At 40.0% G+C, this 26,350-nt stretch overlaps 1 protein-coding gene across 1 annotated transcript in view; it reads left to right on the top strand.

Moving 5' to 3' along the window:
* The window catches only part of LOC147361912 (ATP-binding cassette sub-family C member 4-like), a 79,686-nt gene that overhangs the window by 34,629 nt on the left and 18,707 nt on the right, over positions 1-26,350 (top strand). The window contains exon 7 of the mRNA XM_086328425.1: positions 8,220-8,321. Within this exon, the coding sequence (XP_086184551.1) occupies positions 8,220-8,321 (102 nt within the window). The remainder of the gene's footprint in view (positions 1-8,219; positions 8,322-26,350) is intronic.

The raw sequence follows: 26,350 nt of genomic DNA on the forward strand, positions 1-26,350 counted from the left end.
CCCGGAGTTCACCCGGACTCACGTCCATCAAGTCAGTGTTTCCATCCAGCCATCTCATCCTCTGTCGTCCCCTTCTCCTCCTGCCCCCAATCCCTCCCAGCATGAGTCTTCTCCAATGAGTCAACTCTTCACGTGAGATGGCCAAAGTACTGGAGTTTCAGCTTTAGCATCATTCCTTCCAAAGCAATCCCAGGGCTGATCTCCTTCAGAATGGACTGGTTGGATCTCCTTGCAGTCCAAGGGACTCTCAAGAGTCTTTTGCAACACCACAGTTCAAAGGCATCAATTCTTCGGCGCTCAGCCTTCTTCACAGTCCAACTCTCACATCCATACGTGACCACAGGAAAAACCGTAGCCTTGACTAGATGAACCTTTGTTGGCAAAGTAATATCTCTGCTTTTGAATATGCTATCTAGGTTGGTCATAACTTTCCTTCCAAGGAGTAAGCATCTTTTAATTTCATGGCTGCAGTCATCATCTGCAGTGATTTTGGAGCCCCCAAAAATAAAGTCTGCCACTGTTTCCCCATCTATTTCCCATGAAGTGATGGGACCAGAAGCCATGATCTTCGTTTTGTGAATGTTGAGCTTTAAGCCAACTTTTTCACTCTCCACTCTCACTGTCATCAAGAGGCTTTTTAGTTCCTCTTCACTTTCTGCCATAAGGGTGGTGTCATCTGCATATCTGAGGTTATTGATATTTCTCCCAGAAATCTTGATTCCAGCTTGTGCTTCTCCCAGCCCAGCGTTTCTCATGATGTACTCTGCATATAAGTTAAATAAGCAGGGTGACGATATCCAGCCTTGACATACTCCTTTTCCTATTTGGAACCAGTCTGTTGTTCCATGTCCAGTTCTAACTGTTGCTTCCTGACCTGCATACAAATTTCTCAAGAGGCAGATCAGGTGGTCTGGTATTCCCATCTCTTTCAGAATTTCCCACAGTTTATTGTGATCCACATAGTCAAAGGCTTTGGCATAGTCAATAAAGCAGAAATATATGTTCCTCTGGAACTCTCTTACTTTTTCCATGATCCAGCGGATATTGGCAATTTGATCTCTGGTTCCTCTGCCTTTTCTAAAACCAGCCTGAATATCAGAAATTTCACGGTTCACATATTGCTGGGGCCCCACAAAAGCCCAGGGTGGTCAGTCTGCACTAGAAGCCAGAGAAATGCAGAGGAGGGAGCAGATTGGAGTTAGGCATTCCTGGAACATTGCGCCTTGATGGGAGTCTAAAATCAGGGGAGCTGAATCTAATCCAGTGGGGCAATAGGTCTGAATCTTTTGCTTGTTCTGTGCATCCATCTGTGTACCCAGACTGACTGAAATTGGTGAACCTGCTCTCTAAAGAGAAAAGCTAGCTGTGCCCTGTGCAGCCAGGTGTTCATGTAGCCCCTGCTGGCTTGGCTCCTGGGCCTTGTAGTAAACTAGAAACACTCTTACTTGTTTAACAAAATTAGTCTGTCTTGATGGCCATCATGAAATAAAAGAGATTTATACCATGAGACTTTATGCTAAAATTCATCTCTAGTCTGAAGGTGCTCTTGAGACAGAATTCCCTCCTCTTTGGAGTTGGTCAGTCTAGTTTCTCTTAAGACCTTTGACTAATTGGATGAAACCCACCCACATTATGGAGGATAATCTGATTTACTCAGACTCTACTGATTAAATGTCAATCTCATCTAAAATTGCTTTCACTGTAATAGGTGTTTGAGTAAGTGTATGGGGGTTGATCTGCCAAGTATCTGGTTAATAAAATGAACCATCACACCCTCTTGAATCCCCATATCTTCCTCCGAGCTCCTGGATGTGACTTTGTCCTCACTAAGCCATGTGTTTATGGATTTGTTTCCTTCCCTGAACTCCAGAATTCTTACAGACAGTGCCTCTTTCATCTTCATAGTGCTCTCAAATAGATGATGCTCAGAAAATGTGCAACTGAAGGGACCTTCCAGCTCCATCATTTCTGGGATCCTGCAAATACCTAACCATTAAGCATGGTTGTAGTGGAGACAGTGATAACTCTGATTCTCTGATGGATGATGTGACTTACCAAAGAGTATAGCATGAAAGGGGTCCTGCAGGTTTTCAGGAAATTGTGCTCAAGTACTTGGGTGGATTTTTTTATTTCTTTTCTACTAAAATGAACTCAATGTCTAAGGCCTGAGACTCCTTCATGTGTAGGTTTGTGCAGTAACATTAACATTATGACCTGGGGAGAACTTTGAATTTTCCTGGTGCTGACTTTGTCAGGCTGCTTTGTGTCCTGTTAAGGACACACCTTTGACTTGGGCAAGACACTAAATTTTCTCTTCATGGCAGGAAGGTGGTCTCAGAATTTAGAAATCTGTTGGCAGTAGTTGTTTTCAGTAAAGGCAGGGCAAATAGCTGAGAATAAAAGTGGTGAGATGGTTAGTGTTTGCATTGGAAACTGCTCCATGGTGTGTTGAAGTAATCTTGGAAGTACTTTTTTTTTTTCTTTTCTTTTAGATCCTATTAATAGAAACTTCTTCAGCCCATTTAGTTTTACCACCATATAAAGAATGGGTGGTATAAAGAATGGGTGGTATAAAGAATGTAGTTCTCTAATTCATGAGAATCATCTGGTGTGCTTGTTAAAACTAAATGATCACATCTTGGAGTTTCTGACTCGCTATTCCTTTGCTGGAGTCTAATTTGTCTTTAGTAAGTGTCCCTTTGTCCTTGAAAATAAATCACATTTGGGAAACATTGCCCTATTTGTAGAAAGAAATCTAAAATGTATCTTAGCAAATGCAAAAGATAACAATCTTTTTAAAAATAAAATCAGTTGAGAGGAAAAAGCTGTCTTGATTTATGCTAGACTTTTGGGGGTCAAATTTGAATTTATTCATCCAATCATTTCACAAAATAACAAGTCTGGTGCAGCCTTGAGTATGGTGCAGATGAGTATATAGAGTGGCAGGTAAGCAACTGCAGAGAGGTCCTTCCTACTTGCAATTTATGTTTCACCAAGTGGGAGGTTAATAAAGAATCAAACAGTGAAACTTGATGTGCATTTCTGTGTCAATAGTCCTTGGAAGGAAAAGTCTGAGGGGCCATGAGGTGCTTTGTCAGAGTCACTGGTGTAGTTTTGGAGGTTGTGTTGAGAAGTTTGAGCAGGGAAGTCTGAGCAAGTTACCTGGATAATTCCATGTGTGGGAGTATGGGAGGTGGGAAGCCGATGCTTTGCATTTTCCTGGGGATGATCATATGACAAAGGCCTTTTGAGGATAAGAAGGGGGATCCATGCATTTGAGGAGCCAGAAATGTCTGAGGCTGCAGAGTAGAGAGCTGGAGGCCTGAGCAGGGGACCATAAAGGATACTACAGGAAACATTAAGGCTTTTATAATCAGCCTGACTGCAGCCTGGAGAATAGGGCAGTGAGGTGGGGTAAGGACCCAGAGCAGAGGCAGGGAGATGAGTGTGTCAGGAGGCTAATGCAGTACACGGTCCAGGGACGAGATGATGTGGTTTGGTTTGGGGTGAAATAGAGAGACTTGGCAATATTTGAGAACTACTCAGGGGCACATTTTGAGTTCGGTATTAGGGGCAGGGAGGGGAGAGGTGGATGTCAGGCTGCTTTGGTTTTTCAGGCTGTAAAATCACCTGGATTGACTATGATAAGGAATGCTAAGAGAGAACCAAATCTGAGGAAATGACTAGCCTGGACTTAGTTTTGGATTCTGAGAGCATTTAAAAATATTCAGTGTTTGCTGTAAGGCCCACCTCACTGAGCAGCCATTGGCTGGATTCAGCCTCCCGTCCTGTTATCTAACAGGTAGCATCAATTATTGGATATTCATTTTCTTCCTTTCCCTGCCTCACACTTAGATTAATGAGGCCCAACTAGAAGGTGAAAAGGGCCGCAGGAGTGGAAGAAAAGGCCAAATGAGTTGGTCAGAACTGGGCAAGATTTCACCACAGATGGGCTGGAGGTATGGTGAGCAGGCAGAGTTTAAAACACAGTGTGGTGTGGAGCCCTGCTGCCCCATGGCCTCCTGAAGCCTGGGGCTCAGTAGACTAGGTGGTTCATCATCCAGAATTTCTGCTCAGGTCATGTCTGGCAGCCCCAGGAAGGAAACCCACTACCCTGCCCACCTTGGATGGGGTGCAGTGGTCCATCCCCATGGGCAGAACTACACGTGGTCTTCATAGTGTTGTGTCTTCTTGTTTACATGTGCTTTTCTATGTCATTTTTCCCATGTACAAAATATTAATGATTTACTATGACTTTATAGGTCCCAGAAGTCCCTCTATTTTATCTTAATAAGGAAAATGGACTGAAGCTCTTTTCTTTGAATTACTCCAATAGGATTGTAAATGTCTTGAAAGCACTATAAGTTTTCAGTGACTTTCACATCCAGTAAAATGTGTCTTTGAAGTTATGTTATTCATAAAACTGCTTAGATTTTTCCCCATCAGCCACTGGGAAGTCAATCTTTTTGGCTGAAGTTCTGACTTTGGTATTTTCCCACACCATCTGTTCTGGGTCTGCACATCATCTGTAATTTATTTTCAGCTTTTTTTTTTTTTTTTTTAATCAGCCTGAGCCCTAGAAAAAAAATCCAGCCAGCACTTCTGACACCTTTACAAGCTGGTTATGTGTTGGAATCTCATTTAATCCCTGGAAGATTGTGTCATCTTTCCTCACTCAAACCTATTATTTGTGGAGAAGTGTTGGGAATTTCTGTCCTACTATGTACACAATGATGGTTTCTGGTATCACTGACTCGATAGACATGAGTTTGAGCAAGTTCCAGGAGTTGGTGATGGACAGGGAAGCCTGGTGTGCTGTAGTCCCTGGGGTCGCAAAGAGTCAGACGTGACTGAGCAAATGAACACATACACACACTGAATATTGAGTTTTTGTCTTGGTAACATATTTAAGCTGAAATTGGCATTGGCACCCTACTCCAGCAACTCTTGCCTGGAGAATCCCATGGATGGAGGAGCCTGGTGGGCCGCAGTCCATGGGGTCGCTAAGAGTTGGACACGACTGAGTGACTTCGCTTTCACTTTTCACTTTCATGCATTGGAGAAGGAAATGGCAACCCACGCCATTGTTCTTGCCTGGAGAATCCCAGGGACGGAGGAGCCTGGTGGGCTGCCATCTACGGGGTCGCACAGAGTCAGACACGACTGAAGCTACTTAGCAGCAGCAGCAGCAGACAAGATGTATGATATATGCATACAACTTTTTGCTTGTTGCTGTGTTAGCTCAGTCTGTGTAAAGCTGTAGCAATGCAGGTTGGATGGATTTGAAGAGCCCTGTAATCTATTCCTTCCCTTACCCATGATTTGCTGACTCTGTACAAGGCTTGGTTTCTGTTGGAGTTGGAACTAGTGTCTGTAAGTGTGTGAGTGATGTAGTGTCTATATCTCCTGTGTAACATATAGGAGAATCCCTCATGAGATTCAGGAGTAGGGAGGACAGTGCCAGCTGGCAATGTTCTGACAGGTTCCCAGGAAGATTAGCTTTTGAGATGGACTGGAAAGGTGGGTGGGTTAGTACTCAGGGTGTCCAGGCAGAGGCCACCTGGGGAGTGTGGACTTAGGTGCTTATGGATCACTGGGGGATATTAAGTATGATGGACATTCTCAGAGGTAAGAGATCAGGAAGACGTGCTATTGGGGAGGGCTAGGGAAGGAACTATGGAAAAAACTCAAGAATATTGTATCAGTATTTGAAATGATTAATAGTAAGTTAGACTCTGAAATTATGTTGCTTCAAGAGAAAGGGAAAATTGGGAGATGAATGAGCTGTGGCAGAACAGACAAGAGCTGCTACGTGACTGATGATGGGAGAGGTGATGTGGAGACAGAACTCAGGCTGTGGTGATTGACAGCCTGCAGAGGAGTCTTCAGAACACCATCAGTCCAACCTGCCTCCTGCTGGACTTGGGCTTGGGGCAGGGAGGAGTAGCTGTGCCCCATGTTAGGCTCTCAGTGAGCCTGGATGAGAGGAGGAGGAAACGAGAGGATGTTATCTCCTGACTGCTGGTCTTTGAGAGAAATGTAAGGGTACTGCTTTCTTGTTCCTGCACAGAAGCAGGTTTTCATGATCAGTTTTTGCCAATTGTTCTTTTGAAGAGGAAGATTTCAATCACATTTGTGGCTCTGTGGTGTGATAGATGAGAATGTCAAGGACTTGAAGGATGTTTATGATTTTAAGGGGGTAGGTTCCTATTCAAATATTTTCTTTCTCAAACATCCTCAGTTGCCCCTGTGTTGGTAGGGATTTGGTTTGCCTCTGGGTCCTAGAATTGCCCATATTAAAGCTGCTTGCAAGGATAGTTTGCTTTTCTTTCATGCAAGAGTCCTTGTAATGCTCTATATTCTCTTCCTGGGGCTGTCTTTACAAAGTAATACAAACCACAAGACCTAAAATCACAGAAGTATATTGTTTCACAGACCTGGAGGCTGAAAGTCTGAAATCAAGGTGTCAGCAGGGCCACGATCTCTCGAAATCCTGTAAGGGGGACTCCTTTGTCAGCTCTGTTAACTTAAATGGTTTCAGACAAATCTTGTTTTTCCTAGGCTTGTAATTGCCATCACTCCAGCCTCTGTCTCCATAATCATCTGCCTGTTTTCTGCTGGTGTGTCTGTCTCTACATCTCTCTTCTTATAAGGGCACTAATCATGTTGGATTCAGGGCCCACTCTACTCCACTGTGATTTCACCTTAATGGATTACACCTATAACAACCATATTTCCAAATACAGTCACATTATGAGCTAACTGGGGTTAGGACATAACTTTTTTGTGGTGATACAACTCTCCCCATAACAAGTCCCATGGCTAGTGTGAACCTCCATGGTATTTGGACCCAGACTCTTTCTCTCTTATTATATTACTCCACTGCATGTGACCTTGACCCCGCTGGCAGCCTCCAAGGCCCAGGACGTGGGGTGGAGGAAGGTCCTGGTTGCTGTCACTCTCCACTGACCTCAATTTAGCCACATGGCTGTGCCTATCTGTTTGTGAGGCTGGAGAGAGAGGCCCGCCTTCCAAACTGCCATGTGCAACCAAAATCCAGGGTTTGTTACCACAGAAAAATGAGAGCAGATTTTGAGGACAGTCAGCAGTCTCTGCCACACATTCATAGTTCTTAGGGGTGTGGGTAATGGAGGTGGTCTCAGTTGTTTACTCAATTTCTCTACCACTGTAGTTTCTTTCATTGAGTTATTAATGCATCTAACATTTGCAGGGCAAGAGAGAGTTTTCTGGCATATGTTTATGTTAGCTTTGTAGTGGTTCACAGGACTTACTTGGTTTTATTCAGCTAAATCACATTGAATGACTGCTAAGTGCTGTGAAAATAGCAAGAAGTAGAAGATGCAGCCATTCCTGTCTAGCTGGAGAGAAGGCACTGACTAAAGAGAAGAGATAAGTGACAGTGAAAAGATGTTTGTGAAGTATTTTTAAGAGGTAGAAATTTAATAAGAACATTTTCTTTTTAGAATGATAACATGTTATAGTTAATGAAAAGCAGTGATACTGATTTAACACACATGAAAAGAGCAGAGTGGTCTTAAGTGCTCACGTGAGGGTCATGACCCACAATAGAGCCAGAGTTTCATTCAGCATCTCTGCTGTAGTCTTGTGTTCCCAGCCTGTCTTGTTCCACCTGATTGAAGAAGGCCTGGGAATGGCCTTCCTCTCTATGTTCCTAGCCGTGTCACATCGTGCTTGGTGCATAGTGGGATTCAGTAAATATGTATGGAATAATTTCCTATCAGCTCCCATGTTTATTGATGGTAACACAAAACTAAAGCAATATAAATGTCCAGGTTCTAAATGTGTTGGATTTTAGAGCTATATTTTCTCCTTAGGGAAAAACTTGTACACTGAGAAATGTTGAGAAAGTTACAGATAGACTCATGGCCAGGCACTCTATTTATGTCATATATACACATGCATATACACACATTATATACACACACACACTCCCTTACATAAAGAACTCTATGTATACTATATGTCCTATATTATAAATGTACATACTATATGCTGTAATAATAGTGTATATTATTCTATATATTAGTTTGTCCTGATGTGAACCAACACTTCAAGTACAAATGGCAAAACAATTTGTAGGTTGTATAGATTTTTACTGAAAATTCCAAGGAAGCAATTATTTTTGTTTGTGTTTCATCCCGCAGACTAAACTGTCTATGTTTTTCCTTTTTCTATAGAACTTTTTGTTACTTGATGAGATATCACAGCTCAACACTCAGCTGCCATCAGATGATAAAACAGTTGTGCACATGAAAGATTTTACTGCTTTTTGGGATAAGGTAATAAGTCCTCCATTCCTAGATCATGATTGCTTATAGATAACTGTGACATAGATTTATTGGAGAATTTTGAGATTTTACCCATGGTGTAAAATGTGACTTGTACACTTACTGGAAGTATGTTATAAATTCTCAAAATCAGGGATAATGTTTGCAACTAACAGAGATTGCATGTAAAATCAGCCTAAGGCATTTGACGTGTTCTCTATTTCACTTTCAAGAGAGCTTTCAACATATTAGCACATCTTGAACTTAAAGTACGTATGTTTGTAATGTTAGAATTTACAGGACTGGAGAGACAAAATGACAGAGCAATGCCAGATTCCGAAGCCTGAACAGGGAGGGAGCTCAGTGTCTGGCCCTGGGAAACTGTGAGGTGTGGGGACAGGAAGCTGAATGTATGTGGCTTATTATTTTGTTGTCATAACTGAGTGAAAGTAGTAAAATAGAACTCTCAGTTTCAGACAAGAAAGGAGTGGAGAAGCTTAAAAAAATTTCCTCACGTTTAAAAATCTAGCTTTTTACTGATATATTTGTATTCCTATAATATCCAAGTCTCCTTTTTAATGATGAAAAATAATTGTCATTGTTTTAGTATGTTAATGTTTTAGACATATTTTAGAATGTTTTTAGTATGTTTGTGTTCAAAACAATATAAACAGATGAAGAGATATTCCATGTTCCTGGGTAGGAAGAATCAATATTATGAAAATGACTATACTACCAAAGAATCAATGTGATCCCTATCAAGTTACTAATGGCATTTTTCATGGATGGAAACACAAAAGACCCCGAATAGCCAAGCAGTCCTGAGAAAGAAGAATGGAGCTGAAGGAATCAACTTTCCTGATTTCAGATTATACTGCAAAGCTACAGTCATCAAGACAGTATGGTAGTGAAACAAAAACAGAAATATAGATCAACTGAACAAGATAGAAAACCCAGAAATAAACCCATGTACCTATGAGTACCTTATTTTTGACAAGGGAGGCAAGAATATATAATGGGGCAAAGACAGCCTTTCAATAAGTGGTTCTGGGAAAACTTGACAGTTATATTGTAAAAGAATGAAATTAGAACACTTCTTAACACCATACACAAAGATAAACTCAAAATGGACTAAAGACCTAAATATAAGACCAGAAACTAGAAAATTCTTAGAGGAAAACATAGACAGAACCCTCAATGAGATAAATTTTTGTATACGAGACAGCAAAAGAGACACTGATGTATAGAACAGTCTTTTGGACTCTGAGGGAGAGGGAGAGGGTGGGTTGATTTGGGAGAATGGCATTGAAATATGTATAATATCATATATGACACAAGTCGCCAGTCCAGGTTCAATGCACGATACTGGATGCTTGGGGCTGGTGCACTGGGACGACCCAGAGGGATGGTATGGGGAGGGAGGAGGGAGGAGGGTTCCGGTTGGGGAACACATGTATACCTGTGGCAGATTCATTTTGATATATGGCAAAACCAATACAATATTGTAAAGTTAAAAAATAAAATTAAATTAAAAAAATTAAATGTAAAAAAATAAACATAAAAAATAAATTTATTTATTTTAATTGGAGGCTAATTACTTTACAATATTGTGTTTGTTTTGCCATACATCAACAATGAATCCAAATCCACCATGAGTTCAAGATCCTCTATGACCACCTCCTGGAGTAATAGAAATAAAAACAAAAGTAAACAAGTGGGACCTGATTAAACTTAAAAGCTTTTGTACTTCAAAGGAAACTATAAGCAAGATTTAAAGACAACCTTCAGAATGGGAAAAAATAATAGCAAATGAAACAACTGACATGGGAGTACTTTCAAAAATATATGAACAGTTCATACAACTCAATGCCAGAGAAACAGACAACCCAAAGAGTGGGAAAAGACCTAAACAGACATTTCTCCAAAGAAGACATACCAATGGCTCACAAACACACGAAAACATGCTCAACATCACTCATTATTAGAGAAATGCAAATCAAAACGACAATGAGATATCACCTCATACTGATCAGAATGGCCGTCATCAAGTCTACAAACAATAAATGCTGGAGAGGATGTCTATAAAAGGAACACTCTTGCACTGTTGGTGGGAATGTAAATTGATACAGCCACTATGGAAGATGGTATGGAGATTCCTTAAAAAGCTAGGAATAAAACCACCATATGACCCAGCAATCCCACTCTGAGGCATATACCCTGAGGAAACCAAAACTGAAAATGATACATGTATCCCATTGTTCATTGCAGCACTGTTTACAATAGGTAGGACATGGAAGCAACCTAGATATCCATTGACAGATGAAGGGATAAAGAAGTTGTGGTACATATACACAATGGAATATTACTCAGCTATTAAAAAGAAAACATTTGAATCAGTTCTAACGAGGTAGATGAAACCAGAGCCTATTATACAGAATGAAGTAAGTCAGAAAGAAAAATACCAATACAGTATATTAACGCATATACATGGAATTTAGAAAGATGGTAATGACCACCCTATATGCACAACAGCAAAAGAGACACAGATATAAAGAACAGACTTTTGGACTCTGTGGGAGAAGGTGAGGGTGGGATGATTTGAGAGAATAGTATTGAAACATATATATTACCATATGTGAAATAGATGAACAAAGTTTGATGCATAAAACAGGGCATTCAAAGCAGGTGTACTGGGACAACCCAGAAGGATGGGATGGAGAGGGAGGTTGGAGGGGGGTTCAGGATGGGGGACACATGTACACCTGTGGCAAAAAAGTTCTAAAAAAAAAGAAAAGAAAAAAAAGGAGATCCAACCAGTCCATTCTGAAGGAGATCAGCCCTGGGATTTCTTTGGAAGGAATGATGCTACAGATGAAACTCTAGTACTTTGGCCACCTCATTCGAAGAGTTGACTCATTGGAAAAGACCCTGATGCTGGGAGGGATTGGGGGCAGGAGGAGAAGGGGACGACAGAGGATGAGATGGCTGGATGGCATCACTGACTTGATGGACGTGAGTCTGGGTGAACTCCGGGAGTTGGTGATGGACAGGGAGGCCTGGCGTGCTGCGATTCCCGGGGTCTCAAAGAGTCGGACACGACTGAGCGACTGAACTCAACTGATTCAGTTCTGGGAAGAACTGAATTATAAAAATATCATAGGATGTTTTTAAGTCTTAAGTCTGCTTTTCCTGTCTTTACTGAATTAAATCAACTTCTTTGTTTCTAGAACTGAGCAGATCAGATCAGATCCGGCGCTCAGTCATGTCCGACTCTTTGCGACCCCATGAATCACAGCACACCAGGCCTCCCTGTCCATCACCATCTACCGGAGTTCACCCAGACTCATGTCCATCGAGTCAGTGATGCCATCCAGCCATCTCATCCTCTGTCGTCCCCTTCTCCTCCTGCCCCCAATCCCTTCCAGCATCAGAGTCTTTTCCAACTCTTCACATGAGGTGGCCAAAGTACTGGAGTTTCAGCTTCAGCATCATTACTTCAAGAGAAATCACAGGACTGATCTCCTTCAGAATAGCCTGGTTGGATCTCCTTGCAGTCCAAGGGACTCTCAAGAAGTCTTCTCCAACACCACAGCTCAAAAGCATCAATTCTTTGGCGCTCAGCCTTCTTCACAGTCCAACTCTCACATCCATACATGACCACAGGAAAAACCATAGCCTTGACTAGATCAACCTTTGTTGGCAAAGTAATGTCTCTGCTTTTGAATATGCTATCTAGTCATAGCATATGTGGTCATAACTTTCCTTCCAAGGAGTAAGCGTCTTTTAATTTCATGGCTGCAGTCACCATCTGTAGTGATTTTGGAGACCAGAAAAATAAAGTCTGAAACTGTTTCCACTGTTTCCCTATCTATTTCCCATGAAGTGGTGGGACCGGATGCCATGATCTTTGTTTTCTGAATGTTGAGTTTTAAGCCACTTTTTCACTCTCGACTTTCACTTTCATCAAGAGCCTTTTGAATTCCTCTTCCTTATCTGCCATAAGGGTGGTGTCATCTGCATTTCTGAGGTTATTGATATTTCTCCCGGCAATCTTGATTCCAGCTTGTGCTTCTTACAGCCCAGTGTTTCTCATGATGTACTCTGCATATAAGTTAAACAAGCAGGGTGACAATATACAGCCTTGACGTACTCCTTTTCCTATTTGGAACCAGTCTATTGTTCCATGTCCAGTTCTAACTGTTGCTTCCTGACCTGCATATAGGTTTCTCAAGAGGCAGGTCAGGTGGTGTGGTATTCCCATCTCTTTCAGAATTTTCCACAGTTTAATGTGATCCACATAGTCAAAGGCTTTGGTATAGTCAATAAAGCAGAAATAGATGTTTTTCTGGATCTCTCTTGCTTTTTTGATGATCCAGCAGATGTTGGCAATTTGATCTCTGGTTCCTCTGCCTTTTCTAAAAGCAATTTGAACATCAGGAAATTCACGGTTCACGTATTGCTGAAGCCTGGCTTGGAGAATTTTGAGCATTACTTTACTAGCGTGTGAGATGAGTGCAATTGTGCGGTAGTTTGAGCATTCTTTGGCATTGCCTTTCTTTGGGATTGGAATGAAAACTGACCTTTTCCAGTCCTGTGGCCACTGCTGAGTTCTCCAGATTTGCTGGCATATTGAGTGCAGCACTTTCACAGCATCATCTTTCAGGATTTGAAATAGCTCAACTGAAATTCCATCACCTCCACTAGCTTTGTTCATAGTGATGCTTTCTAAGGCCCACTTGACTTCATATTTCATGATGTCTGGCTGTAGGTGAGTGATCACACCATCGTGATTATCTTGGTTTTGAAGATCTTTTTTGTACAATTTTTCTGTGTAATCTTGCCACCTCTTCTTAATATCTTCTTCTTCTAGAGATCTCTTCAAGAAAATTAGAGATACTAAGGGAACATAGGGATTAGAGGGCTAGAAGTGAAACACTGGGATAACGATTTTAGAAAGCAGCTACCATATCTTAGGACAGATCTCCAGACCTGAGAATTCAGAAGAGAGGCCCTAAAAAATTGATGATCAGACCTCCAAGGAGAGGTCATTGCCTGGTTGCTGGACATATTTGTGAGGGCGCAGGATGAGGCTGGTTCTCCATGTGCTAATAGCCAGGAGCTGGAGTCAGGTCCCAGTGCTGAGGTGCCACTAGTAGCAGAATCAGGTAGCACATTAGCTGTGTTTCCCACCTTCAGTCTCCCTCTAGTGCCCCCTACTTTCAGAACCTAACAAAGGCCACCTGGCAAAAAAGTCTCTGAACTGTTGCAGTGACTTGCAGAGACCCACCTTCTGCATCACAGATGAGAGTTTGAAAAGAAAGGCAAATCAGGGATGAGAGACTAAATAAACAACCAGCGAGTCTCTCACACAATAGCTCTGTTCTGCACACGTGGCAAGCTCCAGACTTTGGTCTCTGGATATCTGTCTAGTATATTCCTTCCAGATTTGGTTGGCTCTTTCTTCCTTAGTAATTTAATATTTCCTTCCTTAGCTTTATTTCCTTCCTCCATCTATCCCTTTTCTCTCTCTCTTTCATTTTTTTTCTCTTTCTTTGTCCCTTTTCTCTGTTGCTTGCTCAGTTTCAATAAATGTTAGGATGTGGTTTTATAAAATAAGAAAAGCATTCCTCAAAGGATAAACTTTGGCAGCAAATAATCTCAAGGAATGCAAGATACTTTAAGGTATTTTGATGGTCCATACAAAATAGGCAATAATCACTAATGAGTGGTCAGTAATAAGCACAATTCTTTATGTATGATGATAATAGAACTGTCTCTTTTGACTTGGACAGTTCCTGGAAATCACCTCCCACCCTACCTCACATGCATTGTCAGATGGGACATCAGTGGGGACATTGAGTAGATACCAGGCTATCAGCACTGAGGCAGTGCCTGTAGCCTCACTCCCTGAGCTGGACGTGCACAGGAGTGAGCTCTGGGGAGGCAGACGACAGGAGTGGGTCATCCTCAACCAAAGGGATGCTCTAGGCTCCAAACAGTGCATCTGGTCACCTTTATTAGACATCACAGTAGGATGTGGGCTATACCTGCAGACTTTCATGAGGAATGGAGTGACATTCAAGATTGCTCAACACTGGTTCTTAATTTCTAGAAATGTTTTGTGTCAGGCATCCTTAGTCGTTCATTTTGTGTTTTTGAGGCTAATTGGAGAAATAACCTTTTATTGGTAGATTTTACTTGTCACTTTGTTCTTACTTCTCAATATTCCATTTCAAAGATTGTCCCTTAAAGCACCATTCTTCCATTATAAATAAATGATGCTGTGAAACTTACCTATTTCAAGCCCTTTGTCAGGCTTTACATAGCAGCAGAAAGATGGCTTGATCTCCAGCTCAGTTAAGGGTCTGTTCAATTAAATTATTTGCTCCTAAATGTACCCTAAAGATTTATTTTTGGTTTTGGTATTATAGCATTAATGGCATTAATGGTAGCAGATTCATTTTATTATCTATTTCTTAGAAATACTGTCACCTTGGAATGTGTGGTTAGTTAGGGAAATTGAGGAAAGACAGAATTTGGGCATGTCACCTGGTCTCTAGTCTTTCCCACTCTATTGTTTTCCTCTATTTCTTGGCATTGATCACTGAGGAAGGCTTTCTTATCGCTCCTTGCTTTTCTTTGGGACTCTGCATTCAGACAAGTATTGTGGGAGTTTTCTCTCTGGGACTTGGAAACGGCGAACCTGAAAGAACAACACTTGGACAGTCTCTGCAAGGACTGACGATTTTATTTCTGCAGTCGAGCCTTTTTATAGGAGCGAGGAACAAAGAGCTTAGAGCATATGGCCAGCAGAGTATGTACAGGGCTAAGATATAATCAGTAAAACATACTTCAAGGAACAGCGCATTCTTAATGACCCATGTGTTTATCCATGACCCATTTTCTCAAGCAACCTCTTTAATGTTTAATTGCTAAATTTTGGCGCCGAGCATAGCCAAAGGCAGGAAATGTTTTTCAGCTATCAGTACACAATGCCTGGGTACTTCTGGCCCTTCACCATTTCCCCAAGGACCTTCTCCTTCAAGGCTATTTTGCACTGTGCCTCCCAACATATCCTCCTTTTGTTTTTACTTTAAGCATGGCAGCTGCTAGTTGGACTCCGTCGTAGGAGGAACAGAGTTTTGAGTAGAGACATCTGTATAGAATTGTGTAGTGCCATACTAGATAGGGTTCCTACTGTAACAATAAATATTAGACTAAGAATGCCAGCAATAATCCATCCTATTATGCGCTTTGACCTCCTTAAGCCAAATTTGAGCAAAACTGAGAGAAATACAGAGTTGGTCCATGGTTCTGTTAGGTTAACAGGAAGCCACAAATCAGATCTTTGCTTGACTATTGCAATGTTGACATAATGATATGAAATAGTATGGTTTAAACACGTATACAAGGCACATGCTGTACAGTTAATAATCTTAGCAGAAAGATCTATATAGAAGTTACCTACAATAAACATGTACAGGAGGTGCACACAAGATTGGATATAACCTGTACTATTGTATAAAAAGGTATAGTTTTGAGGTTTTAAGGCTTTTGCAGTCCCATACACACTGGCAAAGTGCTCCAATGTAACAGGAATCTTCCACACATGCCATTGCTCAGGTCCTACGGTAGGGGCTCAGACGTTGACGTTTTCTCTTCGGCTTCTCTATGGTCATTGAAAACAACCTTTGTGTCAGCTGCATCACCTGTCGGGGGAGTCTGGTCTCGGGGTCCTTCTTGGTAACGGACATGGCGAAGTGGAACCTAGATTTCTTCTCCATCTGCAACAACAAGACCGTAACCTCTGCCTAGGAGTCATAAGATTCCTGGCAACCATTGATTAAATTGTTTATACCATATTGGTGTGTTGGCTTCTAATGGTTTCCTACTGTTTTCCTCTGCAAAATGTCTGTCTGCATGAGTAACAGAACTTTCTTTTATTAAATTTTTTTTTTAAAATTTAAGGAATAAAGAATTAAAGATAATAACTGTTGAGGGGTCATAGGATAAGAAGTGCATCTCCTCTTCCATATTCCCCCTTTCTGTTTTAATAAATGAGTTTTAAGAGTATGATGGGTTCTTTCGATAATTGCTTGACCTTGGGGATTGTAGGGTATCCCTGTGATGTGTGTTATATTCCATTCCATTAGAAATGAATGAAACGAGTGAGAGGTAAATGCAGGCCCATTATCTGTTTTTAAGACTGAAGGTATTCCCATAACAGGGAGGGTGAGTAAAAGTGTGGACACGGCGTGTTTGCTGGATTCTGAAGAGACAGGCACTGCCCATATAAAACCTGAAAATTTATCAACTGAGACAAAAAGCAAAGAAAACTTTCCCAAGGAGCAATGAGTGAAGTCAGATTGCCAAAGGGAGTTAGGCTGTTGCCCACGAGGATTAACTCCTGAAACTGTGGTACGTAAGTGCAGAGCAGCACAGGCATCACAGGATTTAATGATATGTCTCACTTCAGTGAGGGGAATATGGTATTTAGAGTGCAATCTTTTAGCATTGGTATGAAGATTAGCATGTTCATCCATTGCAGACGTAAAGACAGGAGCTATGAACCTATCAACAGCATCATTTCCTGCTGCCAGGGGGCCAGGTAAACCTGAATGAGCATGTATATGTGCAATGAAGAAAGGTTCCGTGTGTGATCCAATTAAGGCTTGAGTCTTTGAAAAGAGAATATATAATTCTTCATCTAGGTTGTACAAAAAGGTGGTAACAAAATCAGGGAAAAGGGAAGCAAGGTATTTGGAATCAGTATACACATTGAAGGATAATGATTGAAGAGACAAAAGAGCATATAAAGCATATAATTCAACTCTTTGCACTGAAGAATAGGTAGTAGGTATTTTCTCTTTGATATTAGGGCCGGCAATCCCAGTTATGCCTTTCTTGTTGCCATCAATAAAATAGGTAGGTGCATTTGAAATAGGCTGGGAGGCAATGATATTAGTTACTATAAATTTAGCAAATTGTAAGTATTTCCACAATTTTCCTTTCAGCAAATGGAATGAGATAACATTCTGAGAATCACTTAATGCTATTTGCATGGTCATGTTATACTGTAAGGCGATTTGTAGTTCCTTTTTTGTCAAGGGGACATGTATTGCATATGGATCAAATCCAGTTAAGGTTTGTACATGGCTCCATCCTGATACAATTAGTTGCCCTATTTTCTCAGTGTATGATACGATTTTTTTTTTTGATTGTTTAGTATGCAGATATACCCATTCTATTGGGCTATTTTGAGCTATAATTGCAGTAGGTGAATGTTTGGTAGGAAATATATATAAATAAACCGGTTGGGTATGGTCCAGCCAAGTTAAGAAGGATTGCTGAATGAGTTTTTCAACAATTTTTAATTCTTCTTTCACTTCTTTTGTTAGCTGTCTAGGACTATTAGGGTCAGGAGGCCTCTCTAAAATTTTAAATAAATTTTGTAATGCATAGGTGGGAAGGCCAATAGATCACTGAAGCCAATCAATTTTTGAAAATCATTTAATGTGCATAAAGAATGCACATAGATTTGAGTTTTTTGAGGTTTTATCTTAGACTCTTCCATAACATGTCCTAAGTAATTAAAGGGTGCTTTCAATTGAATTTTATCTGGTGCAACAAGTAGGCCATGATTTTGAAGAGTAGTAGTGACTTCGTCATATAACTGTTGTAAACAAAGTTCAGATTCCATGGAGAGGAGTATATCATCCATATAATGAATTATGAAAGCAATAAGATATTTAACAGGTTGTAATAAAACTGATATGAGATATTGGCAAATGGTAGGAGAGTTTATCATTCCCTGAGGTAAAACCTTCCATTGAAATCTTTTAACAGGAGCCATGTGATTTATAGAAGGAATTTAAAAAGCAAAACGTTTTCTATCTTTAGGATGCAAAGGTATAGTAAAAGAGCAGTCTTGTAAATCAATAATAATTCCAGACCAGCCTTTTGGTACCATGGAAGGGGAGGGCAATCCAGGTTGTAATGGCCCCATAGGAATCATTGTATTATTAGCATTTCTTAAATCTATCAACATTCGCCATTTTCCTGATTTCTTTTTTATTACAAAAATGGGAGAATTCCATGGGGAAAATGAAGGCTCTATATGATTTTTCTGTAATTTCTCATTTACTAATTGTGTGAGAGTTGCCAACTTTTCTTTAGTCAGGGGCCATTGAGGTGTCCATACTGGGGCATCAGATTCCCAATCAAGAGGCAGTGGTGTTAACTCAATGGCCCCCACTAAAAAGGCTCATTTAGAGAGATCGTGACTTTCATTTGTTCAAGAAAATCCCTTCCCCACAGATTAACAGGGATACTGGTAATATATGATTTGATGTAAGCTACAATTTGATCAGGACCATAAGCTTGTAAATAGGATGCACTGACGAAAGTTTGTGTAGCATCAGCTTCACCTATCCCTAATAGTCTGGAAGGAGCCACAGCCTTACCCCAATCAAGAGGCCATTCTTCAGTTCTAATAATGGAAATGTCGGCTCCTGTATCCAACATAGCTGTGAAATTTTTTCCCAGTATCTTTAGAGTAAGCATAGGTTTTTGATGCTCCTTTAATAAGTTAGATAGTGCAGTGGTAAGATTAGTGCTACCAAAACCTCCCTGTCTAATTTTATCAGATGCCTTCAATGGTTTGACATATGGCAAAAGTAATAATTGTGCAAAGCGTTCCCCTTTTTGTAGATATACATTTCCTACTTTCATGACATTCACCATGACATGTATCTCTCCTTCATAATCTTCATCTACAACTCCAGTTAACACTACTAAACCTTTTATTGTACAGCTGCTGCATCCCAAAATTAGTCCAACTGTTCCAGATGGGATTGGACCATAACATCCAGTGGGGATTTTATGAGGATTGCATAATTTTATTAATTCCATATCATAAGGACTTGGTGTATCAATGCAAGCACTCTTAGATGTAGCTGCTTGCAGTGTCATAATGTTGGGTCCTCCTTTTGTAGTGAGGCTAGAGGATAGCCCCTTTATCAGTTTCCCAGTTGTTTTTGTTGTGCCTCTGATGCATTTCAAACCTTATCAAATTTGGAACGACATTCATTCAATCAATGGAATCCCCTCTCACATATTGGGCAAACTCCTGAGGGCCTTTTTTTTTTTTTTTTAGAAGTATTATTATTTTTAGCTGTCTGCATTGGCATGTGGCATTGTTTTTTCATACGGCCGGCCTTCCTGCAGTAAAACATTTAGCATTGGCAGCCTTTTGCACATCAAAAGTTTTTAGTGCCACTAATTTTGTTCTATGGGACATAGATCCGATATCTCTACAAGCTTTCAAATACTCCATAAGAGAACCGGTTTCTCGAATTGGTCTAAGCACGGATCGACATTCCTCATAAGCATTTTCAAAGGCAAGTTGCTTTAAAATAATATTTTGTAAGGTTTCATCTCTGAAAGATTTCTTGACAGCATCCTTTAATTTCCCTATAAATTGGGCATATTCCTCCTCATGTCCCTGTGTAATCTTGACAAATGAACCATCAGAGTTAACACTATCAACCTTCGCCCATGCTCTGCAAGAAATTTCTTTAATGAAATGCAACATCTGAGGGGTAATATTAGCTAATTGCCCAGTCATATTGGCCATGGATCCCATTCCAGTAAGTATATCATAAGTTAAATTGGCAGGGTTACCACGAGATTGCTGGTTAATCATCATTTGTCGGACCTCATCACCAACCCACATTTGCCACTGAAGTAATTGTTGAGGATTTAGAACCATCTTTGCTACTTGAAAAAAAATCATATGGCATCCAATGATCAGCCCATCCTGTGAGGAATTCTACACAGTAAGGAGAAGTAGGTCCATACAATGTGCATGCTTTCTTTTTTTTTTCTTTTTTAATTTTATTTTTAAACTTTACATAATTGTATTAGTTTTGCCAAATATTAAAACGAATCCATCACAGGTATACATGTGTTCCCCATCCTGAAACCTCCTCCCTCCTCCCTCCCCATACCATCCCTCTGGGTCGTCCCAGTGCACTAGCCCCAAGCATCCAGTATCGTGCATTGAACCTGGACTGGCATCTCGTTTCATACATGATATTTTACATGTTTCAATGCCATTCTCCCAAATCTTCCCACCCTGTCCTTCTCCCACAGAGTCCATAAGACTGTTCTATACATCAGCGTCACTTTTGCTGTCTCATACACAGGGTTATTGTTATCATCTTTCTAAATTCCATATATATGTGTTAGTATACTGTATTGGTGTTTTTCCTTCTGGCTTACTTCACTCTGTATAATAGGCTCCAGTTTCATCCACCTCATTAGAACTGATTCAAATGTTTTCTTTTTAATGGCTGACTAATACTCTATTGTGTATATGTACCATTTACTTATGCATTCATCTGCTGATGGACATCTAGGTTGCTTCCATGTCCTGGCTATTATAAACAGTGCTGCGATGAACATTGGGGTACACGTGTCTCTTTCCCTTCTGGTTTCCTCAGTGTGTATGCCCAGCTGTGGGATTGCTGGATCATAAGACAGTTCTATTTCCAGTTTTTTTAAGGAATCTCCACACTGTTCTCCATAGTGGCTGTACTAGTTTGCATTCCCACCAACAGTGTAAGAGGGTTCCCTTTCCTCCACACCCTCTCCAACATTTATTATTTGTAGAGTTTTGGATCGCAGCCATTCTGACTGGTGTGAAATGGTACCTCATAGTGGTCTTGATTTGCATTTCTCTGATAATGAGTGATGTTGAGCATCTTTTCATGTGTTTGTTAGCCATCTGTATGTCTTCTTTGGAGAAATGTCTATTTAGTTCTTTGGCCCATTTTTTGTTTGGGTCATTTATTTTTCTGGAGTTGAGCTGGAGGAGTTGCTTGTATATTTTTGAGATTAGTTGTTTGTCAGTTGCTTCATTTGCTATTATTTTCTCCCATTCTGAAGGCTGTCTTTTCACCTTGCTGATAGTTTCCTTTGATGTGCAGAAGCTTTTAAGGTTAATTAGGTCCCATTTGTTTTTTTTTTTGCTTTTATTTCCGATATTCTGGGAGGTGGGTCATAGAGGATCCTGCTGTGATGTACGTCAGAGAGTGTTTTGCCTATGTTCTCCTCTAGGAGTTTTATAGTTTCTGGTCTTATGTTTAGATCTTTAATCCATTTTGAGTTTATTTTTGTGTATGGTGTTAGAAAGTGTTCTAGTTTCATTGTTTTACAAGTGGTTGACCAGTTTTCCCAGCACCACTTGTTAAAGAGATTGTCTTTAATCCATCTTGCCTCCTTTGTCAAAGATAAGGTGTCCATATGTGCGTGGATTTATCTCTGGGCTTTCTATTTTGTTCCACTGATCTATATTTCTGTCTTTGTGCCAGTACCATACTGTCTTGATAACTGTGGCTTTGTAGTAGAGCCTGAAGCCAGATAGGTTGATTCCTCCAGTTCCATTCTTCTTTCTCAAGATCGCTTTGGCTATTCGAGGTTTTTTGTATTTCCATACAAATTGTGAAATTATTTGTTCTAGCTCTGTGAAGAATACTGTTGGTAGCTTGATAGGGATTGCATTGAATCTATAGATTGCTTTGGGTAGTATACTCATTTTCACTATATTGATTCTTCTAATCCATGAACATGGTATATTTCTCCATCTATTAGTGTCCTCTTTGATTTCTTTCACCAGTGTTTTATAGTTTTCTATATATAGGTCTTTAGTTTCTTTAGGTAGATATATTCCTAAGTATTTTATTCTTTCTGTTGCAATGGTGAATGGAATTGTTTCCTTAATTTCTCTTTCTGTTTTCTCATTATTAGTGTATAGGAATGCAAGGGATTTCTGTGTGTTGATTTTATATCCTGCAGCTTTACTATAGTCATTGATTAGTTCTAGTAATTTTCTGGTGGAGTCTTTAGGGTTTTCTATGTAGAGGATCATGTCATCTGCAAACAGTGAGAGTTTTACTTCTTCTTTTCCAATTTGGATTCCTTTTATTTCTTTTTCTGCTCTGATTGCTGTGGCCAAAACTTCCAAAACTATGTTGAATAGTAATGGTGAAAGTGGGCACCCTTGTCTTGTTCCTGACTTTAGAGGAAATGCTTTCAATTTTTCACCATTGAGAATAATGTTTGCTGTGGGTTTGTCATATATAGCTTTTATTATGTTGAGGTATGTTCCTTCTATTCCTGCTTTCTGGAGAGTTTTTATCATAAATGGGTGTTGAATTTTGTCAAAGGCTTTCTCTGCATCTATTGAGATAATCATATGGTTTTTATTTTTTAATTTGTTAATGTGGTGTATTACATTGATTGATTTGTGGATATTGAAGAATCCTTGCATCCCTGGGATAAAGCCCACTTGGTCATGGTGTATGATCTTTTTAAAGTGTTGTTGGATTCTGGTTGCTAGAATTTTGTTAATGATTTTTGCATCTATGTTCATCAGTGATATTGGCCTGTAGTTTTCTTTTTTTGTGGGATTTTTGTCAGGTTTTTGTATTAGGGTGATGGTGGCCCCATAGAATGAGTTTGGAAGTTTACCTTCCTCTGCAATTTTCTGGAAGAGTTTGAGCAGGATAGGTGTTAGCTCTTCTCTAAATTTTTGGTAGAATTCAGCTGTGAAGCCATCTGGACCTGGGCTTATGTTTGCTGGAAGGTTTTTGATTACAGTTTCAATTTCCGTGCTTGTAATGGGTCTGTTAAGATTTTCTATTTCTTCCTGGTCCAGTTTTGGAAAGTTGTACTTTTCTAAGAATTTTTCCATTTCTTCCACGTTGTCCATTTTATTGGCATATAATTGTTGATAGTAGTCTCTTATGATCCTTTGTATTTCTGTGTTGTCTGTTGTGATCTCTCCATTTTCATTTCTAATTTTATTGATTTGATTTTTCTCCCTTTGTTTCCTGATGAGTCTGGCTAATGGTTAGTCAATTTTATTTATCCTTTCAAAGAACCAGCTTTTGGCTTTGTTGATTTTTGCTATGGTCTCTTCTGTTTCTTTTGCATTTATTTCTGCTCTAATTTTTAAGATTTCTTTCCTTCTACTAACCCTGGGGTTCTTCATTTCTTCCTTTTCTAGTTGCTTTAGGTGTAGAGTTAGGTTATTTATTTGACTTTTTTCTTGTTTCTTTTTTTTTTTTTTTTTTTCTTGTTTCTTGAGGTGTGCCTGTATTGCTATGAACTTTCCCCTTAGGACTGCTTTTACCGTGTCCCACAGGTTTTGGGTTGTTGTGTTTTCATTTTCATTCGTTTCTATGCAAATTTTGATTTCTTTTTTGATTTCTTCTGTGATTTGTTGGTTATTCAGCAGCGTGTTGTTCAGCCTCCATATGTTGGAATTTTTAATCATTTTTCTCCTGTAATTGAGATCTAATCTTACTGCATTGTGGTCAGAAAAGATGCTTGGAATGATTTCTATTTTTTTGAATTTACCAAGGCTAGCTTTATGGCCCAGGATGTGATCTATCCTGGAGAAGGTTCCATGTGCGCTTGAGAAAAAGGTGAAATTCATTGTTTTGGGATGAAATGTCCTATAGATATCAATTAGGTCTAACTGGTCTATTGTATCATTTAAAGTTTGTGTTTCCTTGTTAATTTTCTGTTTAGTTGATCTATCCATAGGTGTGAGTGGGGTATTAAAGTCTCCCACTATTATTGTGTTATTGTTAATTTCTCCTTTCATACTTGTTAGCATTTGTCTTACATACTGCGGTGCTCCCGTGTTGGGTGCATATATATTTATACTTGTTATATCTTCTTCTTGGATTGATCCTTTGATCATTATGTAGTGACCTTCTTTGTCTCTCTTCACAGCCTTTGTTTTAAAGTCTATTTTATCTGATATGAGTATTGCTACTCCTGCTTTCTTTTGGTCCCTATTTGCATGGAAAATCTTTATCCAGCCCTTCACTTTCAGTCTGTATGTGTCCCCTGTTTTGAGGTGGGTCTCTTGTAGACAACATATGTAGGGGTCTTGTTTTTGTATCCATTCAGGCAGTCTTTGTCTTTTGGTTGGGGCATTCAACCCATTTACGTTTAAGGTAATTACTGATAAGTATGATCCCATTGCCATTTACTTTATTGTTTTGGGTTTGAACTTATACACCGTTTTTGTGTTTCCTGTCTAGAGAATATCCTTTAGTATTTGTTGGAGAGCTGGTTTGGTGGTGCAGAATTCTCTCAGCTTTTGCTTGTCTGAAAAGCTTTTGATTTCTCCTTCATACTTGAATGAAATCCTTGCTGGGTACAATAATCTGGGCTGTAGGTTGTTTTCTTTCATCATTTTGAGTATGTCTTGCCATTCCCTCCTGGCTTGAAGAGTTTCTATTGAAAGATCAGCTGTTATCCTTATGGGAATTCCCTTGTGTGTTATTTGTTGTTTTTCCCTTGCTGCTTTTAATATTTGTTCTTTGTGTTTGATCTTTGTTAATTTGATTAATATGTCTAGGGGTGTTTCACCTTGGGTTTATCTTGTTTGGGATTCTCTGGGTTTCTTGGACTTGAGTGATTATTTCCTTCCCCATTTTAGGGAAGTTTTCCACTATTATCTCCTCAAGTATTTTCTCATGGTCTTTCTTTTTGTCGTCTTCTTTTGGGACCCCTATGATTCGAATGTTGTAGCGTTTAATATTGTCCTGGAGGTCTCTGAGATTGTCCTCATTTCTTTTAATTCGTTTTTCTTTTTTCCTCTCTGATTCATTTATTTCTACCATTCTATCTTCTAATTAACTAATCCTATCTTCTGCCTCTGTTATTCTAGTATTTGTTTCCTCCAGAGTGTTTTTAATTTCATTTATTGCATTATTCATTTTATATTGACTCTCTTTTATTTCTTCTAGGTCCTTGTTAAACCATTCTTGCATCTTCTGAATCTTTGTCTCCAAGCTATTTATCTGTGATTCCATTTTGATTTCAAGATTTTGGATCAATTTCACTATCATTATTTGGAATTCTTTATCAGGTAGATTCCCTATCTCTTCCTCTTTTGTTTGGTTTGGTGGGCTTTTATCCTGTTCCTTTATCTGCTGGGTATTCCTCTGTCTCTTCATCTTGTTTAAATTGCTGAGTTTGGGGTGTCCTTTCTGTATTCTGGTAGTTTGTGGAGTTCTCTTTATTGTGGCTTTTCCTCTCTGTGTGTGGGTTTGTACAGGTGGCTTGTCAAGGTTTCCTGGTTAGGGAAGCTTGTGTCGGTGTTCTGGTGGGTGTCCAGTAATGAGTTATGAGATATCTATGGTTTTGGGGTGACTTTGGGCAGCTTGTATCTTGAAGCTCAGGGCTGTGCTCCTTTGTTGCTGGAGAATTTGCTTGGTATGTCTTGCCCTGGAACTTGTTAGCCCTTGTGTGGTGCTTGGTTTCAGTGTCCTCTTGGAGGCGTTTGATGAGCTCCTGTCAATTAATGTTCCTTGGAGTCAGGAGTTCCCTGGAGTCAGGGTTTGGACTTAAGCCTCCTGCTTCCAGTTATCGGTCTTATTTTTACAGTAGTTTCAAAACTTCTCCTTCTATACAGCACCATTGATAAAACATCTACGTTAAAGATGAAAAGTTTCTCTACTGTGAGGGTCACTCAGAGAGGTTCACAGCGTTATATGGAGAATAGAAGAGGGAGGAGGGAGTTAGAGGTGACCCAAATGAGATGAGGTGGAATCAATAGTGGAGAGAGTGGAGTAGCCAGTAGTCACTTCCTTATGTGCACTCCACAACTGGACCACTCAGAGATGTTCACGGAGTTATACAGAGAAGAGAAGAAGGAGGAAGGAGACAGAGGTGGCCAGAAGGATAAAAGGGGGGAATGAAAAGGAGGGAGACAGATCCAGCCAGTAATCAGTTCCCTAAGTGTTCTCCACCATCTGGAACACACAAACTCACAGAGTTGGGTAGGGTAGACAGGGGTTAGGGAAGAGACACAGGCGACCTGGTGGAGAAAAAGGAGAGTCCAAAGGGAGAGAGAGCAGTCAAGCCAGTAATCTCGCTCCGTAGTGAAAAATGGGTCCTGAACATTGGGTTCTTAAAGGTACAAAATTGGCAACAAATACATAAAAGCAAAAATTAAA

The sequence above is a fragment of the Bos grunniens genome, chromosome 12 (assembly GCF_055505025.1).
Source record: "Bos grunniens cultivar Pamir isolate PY7600 chromosome 12, Bosgru_T2T1.0, whole genome shotgun sequence".
In the NCBI taxonomy this organism is placed as follows: domain Eukaryota; kingdom Metazoa; phylum Chordata; class Mammalia; order Artiodactyla; family Bovidae; genus Bos; species Bos grunniens.